This window comes from Gymnoscopelus braueri (assembly GCF_963280865.1).
Source record: "Gymnoscopelus braueri genome assembly, chromosome: 21".
NCBI lineage: Eukaryota > Metazoa > Chordata > Actinopteri > Myctophiformes > Myctophidae > Gymnoscopelus > Gymnoscopelus braueri.
This window is the reverse complement of record NC_137623.1, coordinates 40502031-40519586: the sequence shown is the minus strand read 5'-3', so window position 1 is coordinate 40519586 and position 17556 is coordinate 40502031. Positions and strand designations below refer to the sequence as shown.

General features: G+C 42.4%; 1 protein-coding gene across 1 annotated transcript in view; it reads left to right on the top strand.

Annotated features, from left to right (window-relative positions):
* Positions 1–17556, top strand: part of LOC308077004 (contactin-associated protein-like 2) — a gene marked incomplete at both ends in the record, with an annotated part of 139943 nt that overhangs the window by 49034 nt on the left and 73353 nt on the right. Inside the window, 5 exon segments of the mRNA XM_080417533.1 lie at positions 5605–5767; positions 8327–8433; positions 14250–14369; positions 14852–14967; positions 15676–15760. Of these exon segments, the coding sequence (XP_080273659.1) occupies positions 5605–5767; positions 8327–8433; positions 14250–14369; positions 14852–14967; positions 15676–15760 (591 nt within the window).

Genomic DNA, 17556 nt, shown 5'->3' with positions numbered 1-17556 from the left:
GCCAAGACACACCACGGTGTGATGGCGTTCTGGTGACATAACACACTGTGATGGTGACCAGTGTTGGAAAAATTAGGAGGGAGTTTGCTCACTGACGAGCTGTCATGTGTGGTAGCAGCGAGATATGTTGAGCATGTGAATGTCGGTCTGCTTAAATGGACCGTGAGATTGAAACCATTAGGATTGTGGCTGTATGTGATTGGAGGGTGTACGAGCATGGGACCCGGCTTGACTTCTGTGCCTGCCTGAGCTGGCGTGATGGCCTTCTAATTGACGACAAAAATTAAATAAATCATGTCTCCACATTTTCATGTTTTTTCTACCGTTGCACCTTGTGCTCTTTGTCCTCTGTATCTTCACAAAGCTCACAGATGGGCCTGGTGTTTGACCCTGATAAAGAAGTGCTCTGTGTCCTCACAAAGTTCACAGACGGGCCTGGTGTTTGACCGTGATAAAGTGTCCTGTGTGTCCTCAAATCATTTCTCAGCCCAGAGGTTCAGAGTTATAGAGATATTCAGATTTAGAAACACATGGATAGAGGGAGGAGCTCTGTGCTTATACTGTAATGAGTTACTTTGTGTTCCACTTCCTCCTTTTTAGTTTTGCACATCGTGCATTGCATATTGTATATAGTTTTTTAACGATTTCTGCTCATATCTATCATTTGAGTAGAGTTATAGGCACTTGAAATGTTCATATAGAGTTGTTTGTAATGGGTCACCATGATAAATTACTATGTATAAACATTCCGGCAATAAAAAACTATATTCTAACTCTTCTCCTTTCCTCTTCAATTGTAACCTTCTCTTCTCTTCTCTTCTCTTCTCTTCTCTTCTCTTCTCTTCTCTTCTCTTCTCTTCTCTTCTCTTCTCTATTTTCCACTAATTCCCTCCTTTTCCTATCATCTCCACCGCAGCGTCTGCTTATAGAAGCAGAACCAAGTCAATTTTACAGGGAGTGGTTTTTCACTTCAGACGATGCGCTTAGAGAAATTAGTGACTGACAGGAGACAGCTACAGAATGGATTTTGACACACACACACACACACACACACACACACACACACACACACACACACACACACACTGCAGCTTGTTTGCACGCAAAAGGTGTGGTCTCCTGTAGTTAAAATGTTGCATTGTGTCATGCAAGTATTTATTTGAATAAATAGAATGTTTATGTTTGGTTTTGTTTTACCCCTAATTAACATGCTTCATTCATGGAACTTCAGAGTATTGTCTCATTTATTTTTGAGTGCTCTCTATTGCTTCAGTGTTGTTTGTCTGATCTCCAGCGTGGCTCTGCATTTAGAACTATGGATGTGAGATCAGTCGTCTCCGAGAGCCAAGACACACCACGGTGTGATGGCGTTCTGGTGACATAACACACTGTGATGGTGACCAGTGTTGGAAAAATTACTCAACCCCAACTATACTGTGGGAGTATAGGACTGGGAGACTTAAGGCCTTTGCAGACAGGGTGTGATTTTTTGCACTATATCATTTTTTAAATGAACACATGGTTCTCAATGACCTCATGCACACCGGCTCCGAATTTACCGTGCGGCGATGCGATGCGGCGTTGCGGTTTTTCCCCAATCGAACCCAGTTCGATTCGTGCGTCTTTTCGCATGCGGTAAAAACTGATTGACTAATCGCACCCTGTCTGCAAAGGCCTTTAGTCATGGATTTTGACAACAAATGTTTGTTGGATTAGTGATTAAAAAGCGGTCGGACACATTGATTGATTGATTTGATTGAATACTTTATTAACAGTTTGCAAATAGTACACTCATGCACACTCATGCACACTCATGCCTTTGAACTGCTGGATGTTGCTGTCTTGTTGGTGTTGAAACACCAGAACTCATTTCACAAATGCAAAATCAATCATTCATGTCCCTGGTTCAATTCCCGCTAGAGACCTGTCCTTCTGTCCTTCCGTTTCTCTTTACCCTTGGTTTCCTGCCTCTACTGTATCTCATAAAGCAAAAACTGTGGAAAAAACGATACGGAAAAAAAGAGAGGTTCTATTTAAAACACCTTCCTGTCATCTTCCACTCATCCATCCCGTTTCCCCTTTCCTCTGTTCACCTTTTAGACCCTATACTTTGTTGACCGCAGTCCCCCAGGGGTCTATACTAGGGACCCTCCTTTTTAAGGTGTGGCTCTGCAAGTGGCTAGCCATCTATGAGAGGGCCTGTGCGTCTGTGCGTCCGGAGCTGATTTTTCTCCATATAGGTTTATACTTTTTAAAATATTTAACGAAAATGTTATCATGGAAGTCAACTGGGCTGTGATCACAGTGAAGCCGTGCCCAAATTTGGAGTCATACTTCATAGATATGTCATAGATGACTGATTCACAGGCTGGTCACTTGAAGTCCGAGATCCATGTGGATCAAAAGATGCACATCATTTACTTCACCTTTTACTTCATTTACTGGACCCTATTGTCTATGGTCCAGAAATGTATGGATATGTGTGCATGTACGCACGCATGCGCACACATACACGCACGCATGCACACACACACACATATGTAGGCAAGGTAAGTCTAACTGGCAAATGTTAAGGCTATTCGATTCTAAATGCTTTATACAAAACATTAATAGCGTTGGGCGGGAACCCCTATTTGTAACTATACCTTTCAGGACGGGAACCCCTTTTGTTGCTATGTACAGTATATAGCAACATACATTTGTTGTAATTCTTGAATAAATATTTGAAGCTTTTCAGAAAACTTATGTCAGGATTTAGAAGGCATTTTTAGAATCGGTCTCAGGTCTAAATGGGTTAAGACAGTGGGAAAGAAGCCCATTAAAACAGCACATTTGAATACATTTAAACATAGTCATTAAAGGTAGGGTCTAGTTTGTCCCTGTGTCACCCTTGCCCCTCCCTTCCCTCTCCCCCCTCTACCTAATTGCCCTGATTGCACAAGTGAACCCACCTGAAGGAGCTTTGCCCCTGAGTCACCTAGCTGTGCCTCTCCATCCTGGTGTTCTCCCTCTTCAGTTCCCACCACCCTCCCTTCTCTACTCCTAAAAGACTGCCCAAGTGCTATTTTCATTGCCTTTTCATTATCTTGGATAATTATGTTTGCTTCAGTTTGGTTATGTAAGTTTAAGTGATGTGATGTGTTGGAGTCCAGTGGTGTGATTGTTTGTGTGAGTGTAGAACTGTTTCTAGCGTCTGGATCCAAAAAACACCGATAAGGAATGGCTGTAATTGACAAATTCTGTACACAGTGAAAATACCATTAAGGAATAGTTAGTCATATCACGCAAATATTGACAGGCAAAACCTCTCTTTCTAATATGTAGGCAAATCCTATCATGCCAATATGGATAGATAAATTATATCATGCTCTTCTATGCAGCAGCTTGTTAACATGCAAATTGAACAGATCTGTTCAATTTGCATGCAAACAAGCTGCAGCACGGTTCGAGCCTTGCTGCTGACACACACACACACACACACACACACACACACACACACACACACACACACACACACACACACACACACACACACACACACACACACACACACACACACACACACACGTATACACATGCTGATGCATGCAGTATTTTCCCCCTTTAATAAGCCTTTTTAGCTGCTTGGACCTTGAAGCTGATAGGCCTGTCAGAGTGTGACAGACTATAACGTACATATGATGACGATGTCGTTGAGATTCTGTGTTTTAAGAGGTCTGCCCTTCTCTTTCAGATGTTCAGATGTGTATTTCTCTATCTTATATCTTATATCAAAGGAATCTCTCTTTCATAGTTTTATTGTTTGTCTTGTTCCTAAGCTGTCCCTCTGTCCATCTGGTATCTGCTATTTTTGCTACTTGCACTCTTGTAAGATGAATAGGGTATTCATTTACCCCCAAAAACATAAACATTTGATAGGCGGAGATACAAGGTTTCTGCCCGACAGCGACGACAACTGAGAAAAGAGACTCCCCCGAGTGAGGCGCCAGCCGAGCGAGTGCCCACGCCGAACGGTGCCTATCGATATGCAACTTGAACGCCGCCGAGTCGGCACCAGTGGGCCTCGCACCGCCTGGCGCGGCCACTCGCTCAGTGAAGGTGCTTGCTCGACTAGGCTAGCCCCTCACTTGGGCGTGCATCTCGCGGTGGGAATGATTGCTTTTACGTGTTTTACTGGCCCAGACAGACTTTAGTATCTATAATCTGGCGTGATACTGAAGTCTGGATGCAGGCAGTGCAATTTCCTAGAAGCAATTTCTAAAAACATCCAGCAGAATGGATGTAAACACACGGACAAGCTATCAATGTAGAAAGCCAGCATCCTGTGGTACCCACTCAGTAGAATTCTCAATCCAATCCAATGTTAATTTAATTGACTGCATACAAATGGAACCAAATGTTCATAAGAGTGGAAGGAGACACTGGTACTTTAAGCCTCTTTGTTGATGAAGGTGCTGAGTGTACTTAGACAAGTGACTTACATCTTCCTTAGAGTCATGAGTCATGGCAAAGGCTAGGATGGCGTTCAAATACACCGACTCAGTGCCATTCGATCACACTGTTGACGGCATAGATATATATAAAGGCTAGATGGCTCAAGGGGACGGCGCAAGCGTAGCTCAACCGCGGCCATCTTGAAACAGTCATTCATAACATTATGTCTATGGTGCATATACTTTGAAATAACCATAGCGTGCTCAATTTTCATCCGATTTTCAAACGGTTTGGTGTGTTGTAAACACCAAAGATGTAGTTATGATACTGCATACTTATAATTATAATCATGTTTTTTTATTTTTTATTTTATTTTATAGTTTTATAATTTTATTACATCTTTGGTGTTTACAAAACACCAAACCGTTTGAAAATCAGATGAAAATTGAGCACGCTATGGTTATTTTAAAGTATATGCTCCATAGACATAATGTTATGAATGACTGTTTCAAGATGGCCGCCATGTGGCAACGTCGTACTCCATTGGCCAGCAGCGCGGGTGAGTCATCTAGCCTTTATATATATCTATGGTTGACGGCACCACTACCTTGAAATGTTGAGATGCAATGTATCCGTGGTTTGCAGAAACGTACAACTGCAGTGTTTTTTTCTCTGGTCGCCTGACTTGTATGTCTCTCTTACTGATCTTTCTCATTCATTGTTAACCCATTAAAACCGGGAACGCATCTGTGTAACCACTTTAACCATTATTTAATACTTTGGCTTTTCAAAAATAGCAGATATACAAGCTCATAGCGTGGCACTGAGTGCCGCGCTATGAGCTTGTAGATATTCTATTTTGTTTAAAAATCTTGACATTTTTTGCTAATTAATTTGTGAATATATATTTTTTTTAAAGTGAACATTTATAGCTCAAATGAAAAAGTTTGAGAACCACTGATTATGGCAACTTAAGTTTTTTTCTAAAAACTCCCCAAATTTTCATGAATTTTCAAAAGATATCAGATCTGCAAGCTCATAGCGCGGCACTCGGTGCCGCACTATGAGCTTTAAAGTTTATGAGCTTTCCCGGTCTTAATGGGTTAATTAATTCAGTTCAACTGCCAGGCTTGACTTTGAATGAGTTGTCTTTACTTCCTGTCCTTTCAGGTTACTTCCTGCGGACGTTGTTCCCTCCGTCTCAACGGTCCTTCCAAGGCTGCATGCAAGCCATCCTATTGGACGATCAGCCTGCCGACCTGCATGCTGTGGAGAGAGGCATTGTGGGAGCTTTTGAGAACGTCAGCCTGGACATGTGTGCCATTATAGACAGGTGAGACAGAGAAACCTCACACAATGCAAACACCTAGCCATTCACATGCATGTGCGCACGCACAAACACTTCTCTGTTTCACTGTCAAGTGTAGAATAATTGAAGGATTCATTCTAGGAAATGTATATTTAGTTCAATATCGTAGACAAAGACAAACAAATGAGGATGGATGTGACAAATGTATCAACTGAAGTTTATTTTAATTTGACTTTAAACCATCTTACATGCTTTGTTTGAGTGACTGTTAAAACCAGTGGTGTAAAGTAACTAAGTACATTTACTCAAGTACTGTACTGTACTTAAGTACAATTTTGAGGTACTTTTACTTTACTGGAGTATTGCGACACGTTGTGAGCTTGTAGATCTGCTATTTTCAAATATTTGAGTACTTTTACTTTTGGTACTTTAAGTACATTTTGATACCAATACTTTTGTACTTTGTACATTTTGAATTGTGGACTTTTACTTTTAACAGAGTACTTCTACATTGCAGTATTGATACTTTTACTTAAGTAAAACATTTGAGTACTTTTTCCCCCACTGGTTAAAACAAACTGTACAGTAAGGAAGAGTAAATGCAAACGGTTTAAACATACAGGTAAGGTCAGGTTCCATCCATTGATATAGCCTCTGCATGTTGTTTAGCTCTGTCCTGGGCCTTGACTCCGATTCCAGTGGTCTGTAGCATTGTAACCATAGATATAGAAACCTCATTGGCCTCTGCAGTTCGTTGGAGCAACTGGTATCGCAGCCGCCATTTTAGAGTAGGCAAGCTGACGCTCAAAGTGACTACTGGCCAATCACAGCGCTCACAGCGCGTTGACTACTGGCCAATCACAGCGTGTTGACTACTGGCCAATCACAGCGTGTCTAACTGACTTTTGCTGCGCGGCTGCCTCTTACGAAAAGACCCGCCCCCATCTGCCTCTGATTGGCCTACCGAACGCCCCCTTCTGTGACACACGCGGAAGCTGTCCTACTCTAAAATGGCGCCCGAGATACCAATGCCTCAGAGCCGAAGGAGGCGTCTACCTTTATATGTCTAGGATTGTAACGTCTAACATTTAAAACCAAAGACTCTGGGAAGCATCACTATTGGATCTCAGCCACTTCCTTAAGCACTTTGTTTTACATTTAAGCAATTAGCCATACAACACACAGCCGTGGCAATAACCACAATAAAGCAGAACCTTCAGTGTTTTATAGATCATAGACATTACAATTTGTACCGTTTTTAATAACCAGAGTTCCCGCACGAACAAGGTTGTTGCCATCTCCTATCAATGTATGGAAGCTCCCAAATATTGTTAACTTGTTGTAACGTTTAAACTGGTGAAATCAATCAATATATGTGACTCGATACAATGGTTTGAGACAGGGCCTCAGTCATTATTCAGCTTTTTACATATTATGAAAGTTCAGAATGTAAGCTTTGATGATTCATTCATTGAAATTGGAAAATATTTGAAGAAGATATGATCGTTTGAAACTTGTTGAACCAGAAAACCCAAACCTGCAAAGATTCCTCGGTTTTTAACACCTCTGGGGCCCAGGAAATGGGTGTGAAAATTACCCGTGAGTTGTGTCTCAAACCATTGATCCACTATTATTTCTCACTTAAAAGGTTATAATTTTTTGTTGAACTATATGAGATAGAGATTGTTTTCAGACGAGCCAATAAAATGGTACAAAGGCAAATACTTAAAGGAGAATTTCACCCTAGGCGTTTTCTTACCGTTATTTGAGGATGTTAACTCATCATAAGAGTGGTCCAGGACCCCCAGCAGATATATTCAAGAAAAAACTATTTTCAAGCGACAGAAATAAGCGGATTTAGCCAAGAACCAAAGACTCCCGTTCTGAGCTTCGGTTTGGGGGGTCCCCGAAATGGAGAACATCGCTCGTTATGAACTGGGGGTCCTGGACCACTCTTATGATGAGTTAACATCCTCAAATAACGGTAAGAAAACGCCTAGGGCAAAATTATCCTTTAATAGTGATATATGGTTATTATACCGGGACTTTCAACCAAACGGATTGCGTAATTTAAAAACCTTGGTTTATAATCACATTTTAAACTCTCATTCAGCCACTGTTGAGCATGGAGAATGCAAACTGACTCAATACTAACCTTCAAGTTCAAGTTCAAGTTCAAGTTCAAGTTCAAGTTTATTATGTCCCAAATTGGGCAATTTATGTTAACCTTGATAACACTGTTGAACAACAAATACTTAAAAGAGAGCTATTTACACTGTAGATGGCTCTATATCAGGAGTAATTTAGTGTTAAGGTCGTCTGTTGACAGCTATTAGGAGTGACTTACTGTAGTGTTCAGGTCTACTATTGACAGCGTACGTTCAGAGACTGTGTGTTCAGTACCCTACATATTTTCCTGAGTTGTGTGTGTGTGTGTGTGTGTGTGTGTGTGTGTGTGTGTGTGTGTGTGTGTGTGTGTGTGTGTGTGTGTGTGTGTGTGTGTGTGTGTGTGTGTGTGTGTGTGTACGTGCGTGCGTGCGTGCGTGCGTGCGTGCGTGCGTGTGTGTGTGTGTTTACTTCCAGGTGTTTGTTCAACCATTGTGAACATGGAGGTCACTGTAAGCAGACCTGGGACAGCTTCAGTTGTACCTGCGACAGGACAGGATACACAGGAGCCACCTGCCACACGTGTAAGTGTGCGTGTGTGCGTGTGTGTGTATATGGTTGTCTGTATCTCTTTTTCTCATTCTCTCTCTGTGTCAATCTCTAACAGACCAGTTTAACCATCTCAGGTAGTTTAGCTGCCAATGACTTGTTCAGCAGTATTCAAGCACGTGTGTGCCCTGCAGATTTAGCGGATTCAGGTTTCAGTCCTGTCTGGCTGAAGGTCAAATCCCCTGGTATCATTTTGTTTTTGAACTGAAAACCTGTACACTCTGGGACCTTCGAGGCACACAGCTGAATAGCGCCAGACCGCCAGTGTATGGCAATGATTGCTTTTATGTGTTTTACTGGCCCAGACAGACTTTAGTATCTATAATCTGGCGTGATACTGAAGTCTGGATGGAGGCAATACAATTTCCTAGAAGCGATTTCTAAAAGCATCCAGCAGAATTAATGTAAACACACTGACAAGCTTGTAAACAGGACAGCTTCTGCTGCTATCAATGTAGAAAGCCAGCATCCTGTGGTCCCCACAGAGTAAAACTCTCCATCCAATCCAGTGTTAATTTAATTGACTGCATACAAATGGAACCAAATGTATCCATAAGAGTGGAAGGAGACGCGGGTGCAGCTCAGACAACTTGAAGCCTCTTTGTTAATGAAGGTGCTGAGTATAAGACAAGTGACTGTACAGCAATGACAAGTACAGCAATAGGACAGACATGGTCTGGAGATGCAATATTCCATACAAAGATACATATTCCATAAAAAAGAGTGAAAACTGTATTTGCTAAATAAGGACTTCACTAAAAGTCTGAGTTAAAGGTGGTATAAGTGATTAATTATTATTGTTGTTATTATTATTACTATTATTATTAGTATTATTGTTGTTATTATTATTATTATTATTATTATTATTACCCTTATTATTATTATTACTACTATTGTTACTAGGCTATTGTTACTCAGAAATGGCAGATCCTTTTTTTCCCCCCACACACTTGATTTTTCATTATTCCTGTTAAAGGTTTTGTAAGTGATTTATGCTTTTATTAAGTAAGTGTTACTTACATACAGTAGGTCTATATTCCCATACATCACTGCTATAGACTGTTCAGTAACAGGGGTCTCCCTGTCTCTCCAGCTCAGAAAGTACATTTTCAGGGCGGGATGCCAAAGGGAAACAAAGGAAGAGAAAAGAAGAATAAGTAGGAGGGAGAGAGAGAGAGAGAGAGAGAGAGAGAGAGAGAGAGAGGGAGAGGGGGAGGGTGGGGGCATTTCTTATTTTTAAATTATCGACATGGCTGATTCGCACAAGATTAGATGAGATTAGATGTGTTGTCAGTCAGATGTCAATGCACCTCTGCTTGACAGACAGTGAATGGAGACTGACAATCCCATCTCTATTGCAAAAAAGGTACATGAATGAAATAAAGGAGCTTAGGACAGTGATGATGTTACCTCAGATACTATTTCAATGTTCTACAATGTAATGAATCTTCTGTCCTTCAAATGGAGGAATTGAATCGTGACAGTGTATTGACATTTAGAAAAAGAAAACATGAATGAAATATGAAACGTAAATGCACATAAGCGAACACACACACACACACACACACACACACACACACACACACACATGTGTGCGCATACCGTCGATGTCCTTCAGTGTTACTGTCTGCAGTTAAAGGGATATTTCACTTTCAAACATGTGTGGGGTCCTTTTAACACATCACCCGCCAAGGTATTAAACATCGTTTGTTATCCCCTTGCCAGCGTAATTACCTTCATCCGATGATCTTTGAAACACAGTGGAAGCGATTGTGTACAAAAAATAAATACAAATAGTCCCCGTGGGTAGGCGGAGGGATCTGTGCGTATTCAGAGGAACAACAACATTCCAACCGCGATCTGCCATTTTGGGGCTTTGGCCCGCTGAAAACGGTGGTTTTCAATGCAAAAAACAGCAACTGAGTTTTTCTGAAAATCCCATAGTCAGGGCGGATGGATGTGACGTTTTTTGGAATGATGTCACATCCACATACTTCTTCTCTGAGTGACGATGGATCATCACAAAGCTGTGTTACGGTGCCTAAAACAGCGTGCCTAATTTTTTTAATAGAGCGACTTTATGCGTGTTGGCGGGCAAGTGGACTGTTTAATTTTTTTTTTTTTTATAGGTCCCAGCCCGCCCACAAATGTATGAATCCAATTACAGTCAAACAGTATAGAGCAGCGCTACTCAACCCGCGGCCCGCGGGCCGCATGCGGCCCCAACGCAGCGTCTTGGCGGCCCCCTCATGGTCAAAAAAAAAATATATATATATATGGGTTGCTAAAACATTTTTCAAAAACAAACAGACAGACATACATACAGGTGCGTCAATTGTTACAGGTATAATGCATAGTTTTCTATGCATTTCAGGTTTTTGGGGGGGTTTGACCCCCAAATTTTTCCGGACGCGCGCCCAGGATAGGTGTCCCTTATTTCAATCTCTGGGAGTTGGCAACCCTAACCTTGCCATACCTTAGCTTTTGCTGAACTGATGCCACTGGACATACACACAAAATAAACTGGTACAGTGAAAAGAATATGATGTAAAAATGTACATTTTCTTGTGTGTTACAAAATCAAAAAATCAAAAATAGGACCGTCATTTTTATGGCGGCCCCTTGGACTTTTGGTATTTTGCTGAGTGGCCCCTGAGCCATCTTAAGTTGAGTAGCTCTGGTATAGAGTATCAGAACCCTGTTTAATGCTGAATGTCACATGACTCACTCAAGGCACCATTTTACCTAATTTGAAAAAGAAAAAAAAATCTGATGCAAAGTGTTTGTGAAAGGGTGTAGGGCTGGATCATGTCCTGAAGGTCAGGAGGTGACGTGACCTTGACTGCCTTTTAGGTAGTCACCAGTGTTTTGAACTGGATGAAGCGTCCTTGAGCAAGGCACTGAAGCCCTAGCTGCTGCAGATAAGCAGGTTTGTTAAGAGTTACAATAATACTGTGTAGTTTACACATTATATTGTAAATGTAAGGATTAATCCTCTGTAAGGTAAGGATCATCTCTCCTGTCAATCAATGTGATTGACAGGAGAGATAATCAGAGGAGCAGAGTTTGTACTATATGGACCGAAGTATGGGTAGAGTCTCTCATAGAAGTCGCAGCCAGTGAAAGAGTAGAGAACAACTCTGGTCTCCACATCGTAAAAGGAGACCAGACCCTCCTCAGAATCCACAAACACTCCCACTTTCTGGACCTCCTCTCTTACATGGAGGAGGACATAACGGCCAATACCAACAAGAGCGCGGTACTCATTTCCGATCAACTTTATAGTCCAGTAACCATTGTTGGTAGTTGGATAGAAGTAGTACTTTCTCTCTGGCTCTCTGGCCACTCCTATTTCCCAGTCAGTCTTCCCTCCAACCTGAACCTCATAGTAAAACCTTCCAGAGGAGAAACTTTGTTTTCCTAAGACATAGGGCATGGTAGAGAATCTCTCTTTGTTGTCTGGCAGATTATTCCTTACGTTTCCATGACTCACTTGTTTTCCATCCTCAGACAGGATGAGGTAGGGATGTGCTGTATCAGGGTCCAGAGTTACATCCACCTCATATTGCTGGATCCACCTCATCTCAGCATCACACAGCTTGTTCTCCATCTCTTGACTGAGTGTCTTCTCCAGCTGTCAAGACAATGTCCCAAACAGTGACGTCTAAAGTTACGATCCAGGAATGGTCAGCTTTGACTTTCACTCGGTGCTCTAATGGTTTCAATAAGAGGATGTAAAGTCTGCTTCTCTTTCACTCACACTGTGTGGAATCAGCCTTTAAATCCAGCTGCTCAAATCCCGACTCAAAAAATATGACGTTATTTTCCCAAAAATGGAGTTCCATGTGACTCCAGAGCGGCCTCAACGTACTGTGATTGGACACATCGGGTAACCATGGCAACTTGGGTTGGCCATAGCTGAATTGTTAGAGAGTCCTATTTTAACAGCATTTCTCAGTAATATGGCAATGGATTACCTACTGTAAGAACCTGTGTCAGTGTCCTAACAAAGCAAGGAGGTTGACTGGAGAAGTGGGGACAAATATTTAGCTCAAATAACGTTATAAACAGTGTTGGCCAAGTTACTTAAAAAAAGTAACAATAGTTAAAGTTATAGTTACTAGTTAGGCTACTGCTATCAAAAGTTAGTTAGTTACTTTACTTAAAAATAAGAATAATAAATAAAATAAAACAGCCAACCTAAAAGTACTCTGTACTTTACAGCCTTCCTAGAAATGTACTTGAGTAAAAGTAAAATATTTGTCTTGGAAATGTACTTGAGTAAAAGTAATAAGTATCAAAACAATCTAATACTCAAGTAAAGTACAGATCCTCATAATCTGTACTTAAAGTACAGTACTCAAGTACATGTACTCCGTTACTGTCCACCACTGCCAAACATGTGAAACAATGAAAGTAAAATGTCTCTTTAAGCCTGTAGATTTCCTCATGAGACTGACTCGTTCAGAAGCTTGTTTGTAGCTATTTAACCACTTAAACCCATTATGGTTGAGTCCCTCAGGGCTCTATAGTAGTGTATTTTCAGTTTTTCTGTTATTGTGGGGAAGGCTTTCGCTGAAAATTGTCAGCGAAAGCTTTCCCCACAATATGGATGCTGGGGTTTAAGTGGTTAACAGCCATACTGTCTAGGGCCTTTGTGGCTGCGGCACTTTTCATGTGCCCCCCCCCCCCCTGAAACAATCAGGATGGCTACAGTGTTTGATGATCCTGCAAACGTTTCTGACAACATCCATCATATACTATGTCTTGGATGATGCACTCGGCTGTCCGCCTGACCCTCTGCAATGCTTTGCGGTTGAGGTCAGTATAGTTTCGGGAGAGTCTCTTTTCCCGGTGTTTCACCCAGGTGGACAGGGTTTTGAGGTTAGGTTTAGGCATACTTTCTGTGAGGCTAGGGTTAGGGTTAAAGGGATAGTTCACCCCCAAAATTACTTTTTTCTATCGATTAGTCACTCCATGGAGACTGTTTTTTTCCCACATTCCTAAGCCAATAATGTGATGACCGACAGCGGTTCCGGTAGGAGACACAAAGAGTCTCCTTTATCCATGAATTCAAGTCTCCATGGGGTTTTGTTGGGGTGAATTATCCCTTTAAGGTTAGGTTTAGGTTAGCTTTTGTGAAGTTAAATGTTAAGGTTTAGGCGCAACCTGGCCGACAGACACACTAATGAAAGAGGGAGTCCCCTAAAGTTTCATCCTGTACATCCTGACTGAAGACAGTCAGGAAGCTTTTGGTGGTACGTCTTTAGAAGGCCTGCAGGACCTTGGGGCCCATAACAAACTTATTAAAAATGTATTTTCTGTTTGCTATAGAGTGTTTGTTCAGTAACAGGGGTCTACCTGTCTCTCCACCTCTTTTATAATGCTTACTATCAGAATATATAACCTGTTCTGATGCCTTGACCGTTATAGCTCCACCTACAGGAAATTAAGTATATATATGTTAAAGTAATAGTCCCAAGTCCCAAAAATGATATATATATATTTGTTATGAGTTCAGGGATCCAATGATGGCACTGTCAGTCAGTTCAGACAACAGGGGTCTAGTTGTGTAGGAGCAGCACAGCCTCTAGGGCCAGCCAGCAGGCCTTTTAGACTCATTATAATCTCTCTCTCTCTCTCTCTCTCTCTCTCTCTCTCTCTCTCTCTCTCTCTCTCTCTCTCTCTCTCTCTCTCTCCCTCTTCCTCTCCCTCTCCCTCTCCCTCTCCCTCTCCCTTTCCCTCTCCCTCTCCCTCTCCCTCTCCCTCTCCCTCTCCATCTCCCTAACAGCCATATATGAGTCGTCCTGTGAGGCCTATAAACACCTGGGCAGGTCCTCTGACTCCTACTGGATTGACCCTGACGGCAGTGGACCCCTCGGCCCCTTCAAGGTTTTTTGCAACATGACAGGTGTGTGTGTGTGTGTGTGTGTGTGTGTGTGTGTGTGTGTGTGTGTGTATGTGTGTGTGTGTGTGTGTGTGTGTGTGTGCGTGCGTGCGTGAGAAAACTCTAGTGCTTCTGAACCTCAGAGACTGGCCTCTTGTATAGCCTGCCCTACCTCGGGTTTCCATGACAACAAAGCTACGGCCACTGACATGTAATGCTCTCTCATTCAAATTCACTCGCACGCATGCACATACGTGCACACCACACACACGAGGGATTCAACCAATAAAGTTCGGTGACATTTCATTAAAAGACTCTCAGCTTTTCTCTGGCCATTCTTCCCTGTCCAGATGATTCCCGTTATACCTCTACCTCTGTGTGTGTGTGTGTGTGTGTGTGTGTGTGTGTGTGTGTGTGTGTGTGTGTGTGTGTGTGTGTGTGTGTGTGTGTGTGTGTGTGTGTGTGTGTGTGTGTGTGTGTGTGTGTGTGTGTGTGTGTGTGTGTAGAGGACAAGGTGTGGACCACAGTGATGAACAACCTTCCAGCTCAGACCACAGTGACTGGATCCAGCAGAGAGAGACGCACTGTCATCCAGGTCAACTACAGTACCTCCATGGACCAGGTAACACACACACACACACACACACACACACACACACACACACACACACACACACACACACACACACACACACACACACACACACACACACACACACACACATACACATACACACACAGGTCATCCTACTGTAACATTTCACTTTCTGAAATGACCTTCATTCCTGTGGGGTTTCAGATAAACAATGTTCCACTGTAATAGATCCCACATTACTGCTTTTCTTCTACCAATGCAAGGATATGAGCTGCAAGCTACTCCCTAAGCCAGTGGTTCTCAACCTGTGGGTCAGTACCCCCAGAAGGGTCCCAACTTGTTTTTGGGGGCTCCCCAGATGACAGTAACGTGACAATTTAAGGACTTTTAAGACCTTTTTAATACCCAAAAAAAGGAAAATAAATCAAATTAAAACGACTATTATTGTATCAAAAGTAATCAACAAACTATACTATAAAACTGGTCGACCTCTCCATCCTGCATGACCTTCTCTCCTAATTCACATGAAAAAGTCTGTCTGTCTGTCTGTCTGTCTGTCTGTCTTTCTCTGTCTGTCTGTCTCTGTCTTGTTATGTCTCTCCCTGTGAACTGCGTTAACATAAAGCATGGTACACATTGTTCCCTTCTTAAGAAGCTGTTCTTTCACAAAGAGCTTCTAACCAGTCTGCTTAACTCAGATTAAATGAGAATCTATTCATTCTTTGTGTTTCCAAGGTGACGGCCATCACCACCAGTGCAGAACACTGTCAGCAGTTCATCTCCTACAGCTGCCGAATGTCTCGACTGCTCAACACCCCAGGTACATACTGATTCAGGAACAGTCTTATATGATACTGCCTCATGTCCCGACTGCTCAACACCCCATATACTGATTCAGGAACAGTCTTATCTCTTTGTACAGGATTAGCTTCAATTTAGCTTTGGATGTATTTTGTTTCTCTTGAAGAAGGTTTCTGCACTAGATAAGCACTAGGAAGAAATGCCTTCTGTCTACTTGTTATTAAGTGGAGCGGCACAGTGGAGTAGTGGTTAGCAATTCTACCCTTTTTTCCCCCAGAGTGACCGTGTAATTGTACCGACATCTAAGCTTTCTCTGAAAACAACTGCTTTCATTAGGTGATTGAAGTTATCTAGACTCTAGAGCAGTCTGTTTCGATTAAGATGAGGTTAGGTTTTTACTTTGTCGAACCGAGGTAGGGATGCGCAGCCTTGTCTAAAGCAAAAGAATAAGGAAGCGCTGCCTGGGTTCAATCACAGTGGCTCAAAACAGTTGCTCTTCAGTGGAACAGGTATTGATTGATTGATTGATTGAAATTTTTATTAGGCAAAAAGAATGTAAAACAACACAGTTACATTTATAATGCTTTTGTATAAAAGGTCCGGCCAAATATAGGAATAGAAGCAAAGGAAACCAAAGTTCTGCTTGTGGTGAGGCAGACTAAGGAAAAAATACTGAGGCACTCCGTCTTCAGGTGAAAAAATATAAGGGTTTATTTTGGCGGATGAGCAAGGCAACAGCTGACCGACGCGTTTCGACACTTAGGTCTTCAACAGGGTCTTGTCAAGGCACAGCCTTGTCTATTTAAATGTGCAGAAATCGATTGTTGCTCCCAGTACAACTTGTAAACCAATGTTTTGCTGACATGGCTCTTTTGAGCACTAAAGGTCCTTACACACCGGGGGCGATTTTTTCATGCGAATAATACGTTTTAAAAAAAAAAACCTTATAAAGTCAATGCAAGCTTCCATGGAGCGAAAAAGCAACTTTTAATTATTCGGAACGAGTCCGAATTGTGCGTCTATTCGCATAATCGTCGGTGTGTAATGACCTTAACTCTCCAGAGAACTTACAGGAGAATAAAATGTTTAGTTTTTTTTTTTTTTCTAAATTTTTTATCCCGCGATTTTTGTAACCCATTTTTTTCACCCGGTGCCAATTTCCTAAGTGATCCTGGGCGCTACACCCGCCCTACACCAGCACTACACCAGTCCCCCACAGTAGGGAGGCCAGGGCCGAGCTCATGCTTCCTTCAGGCATGAGAGCCAACTGACCTTCTTGTCACCTGACAGGAGGGAGTTTCCCTGGTTGGACGTAGCGCGTGGAAGGAACACGTTATTCCAACCAGTTCCCTTCCCCTCCATCAGGCGCCCTGGCTGTCATGGGGGAGGCGGTATAGCGACCAGGATTACTACATGTTTTTGTGAGGGTATTAACTACCCTAGGAGACACGGGGAGAACATGCAAACTCCACACAGAGTAGGCCCTTTCACCAACCCCACCTAGGGTATGGGCGCTGATGACGCGGAGGAGAAGACACGCCCCCCAGCGCCCACAGCGTCCCCCGGCGGGAATCGAACCCAGGACCTTCTAGCTGTGAGGCGACAGCGCTACCGACTGCGCCACCGTGCCTCCTAAAATGTTTAGTTTAAAGTAGACTTAACGTCCTGTAAACAACACTCCAAAGTATTTCCAAAGGGGCTTTTTAGTTTGTTCAGAGTGCACCAATGTGGGCTGTGAACTCTCTGCCATAATCACCACAAGGTTGTTGTTGAATTATTCACTAATTTCAACTTGACCCTCGTTTATGGCCCTAT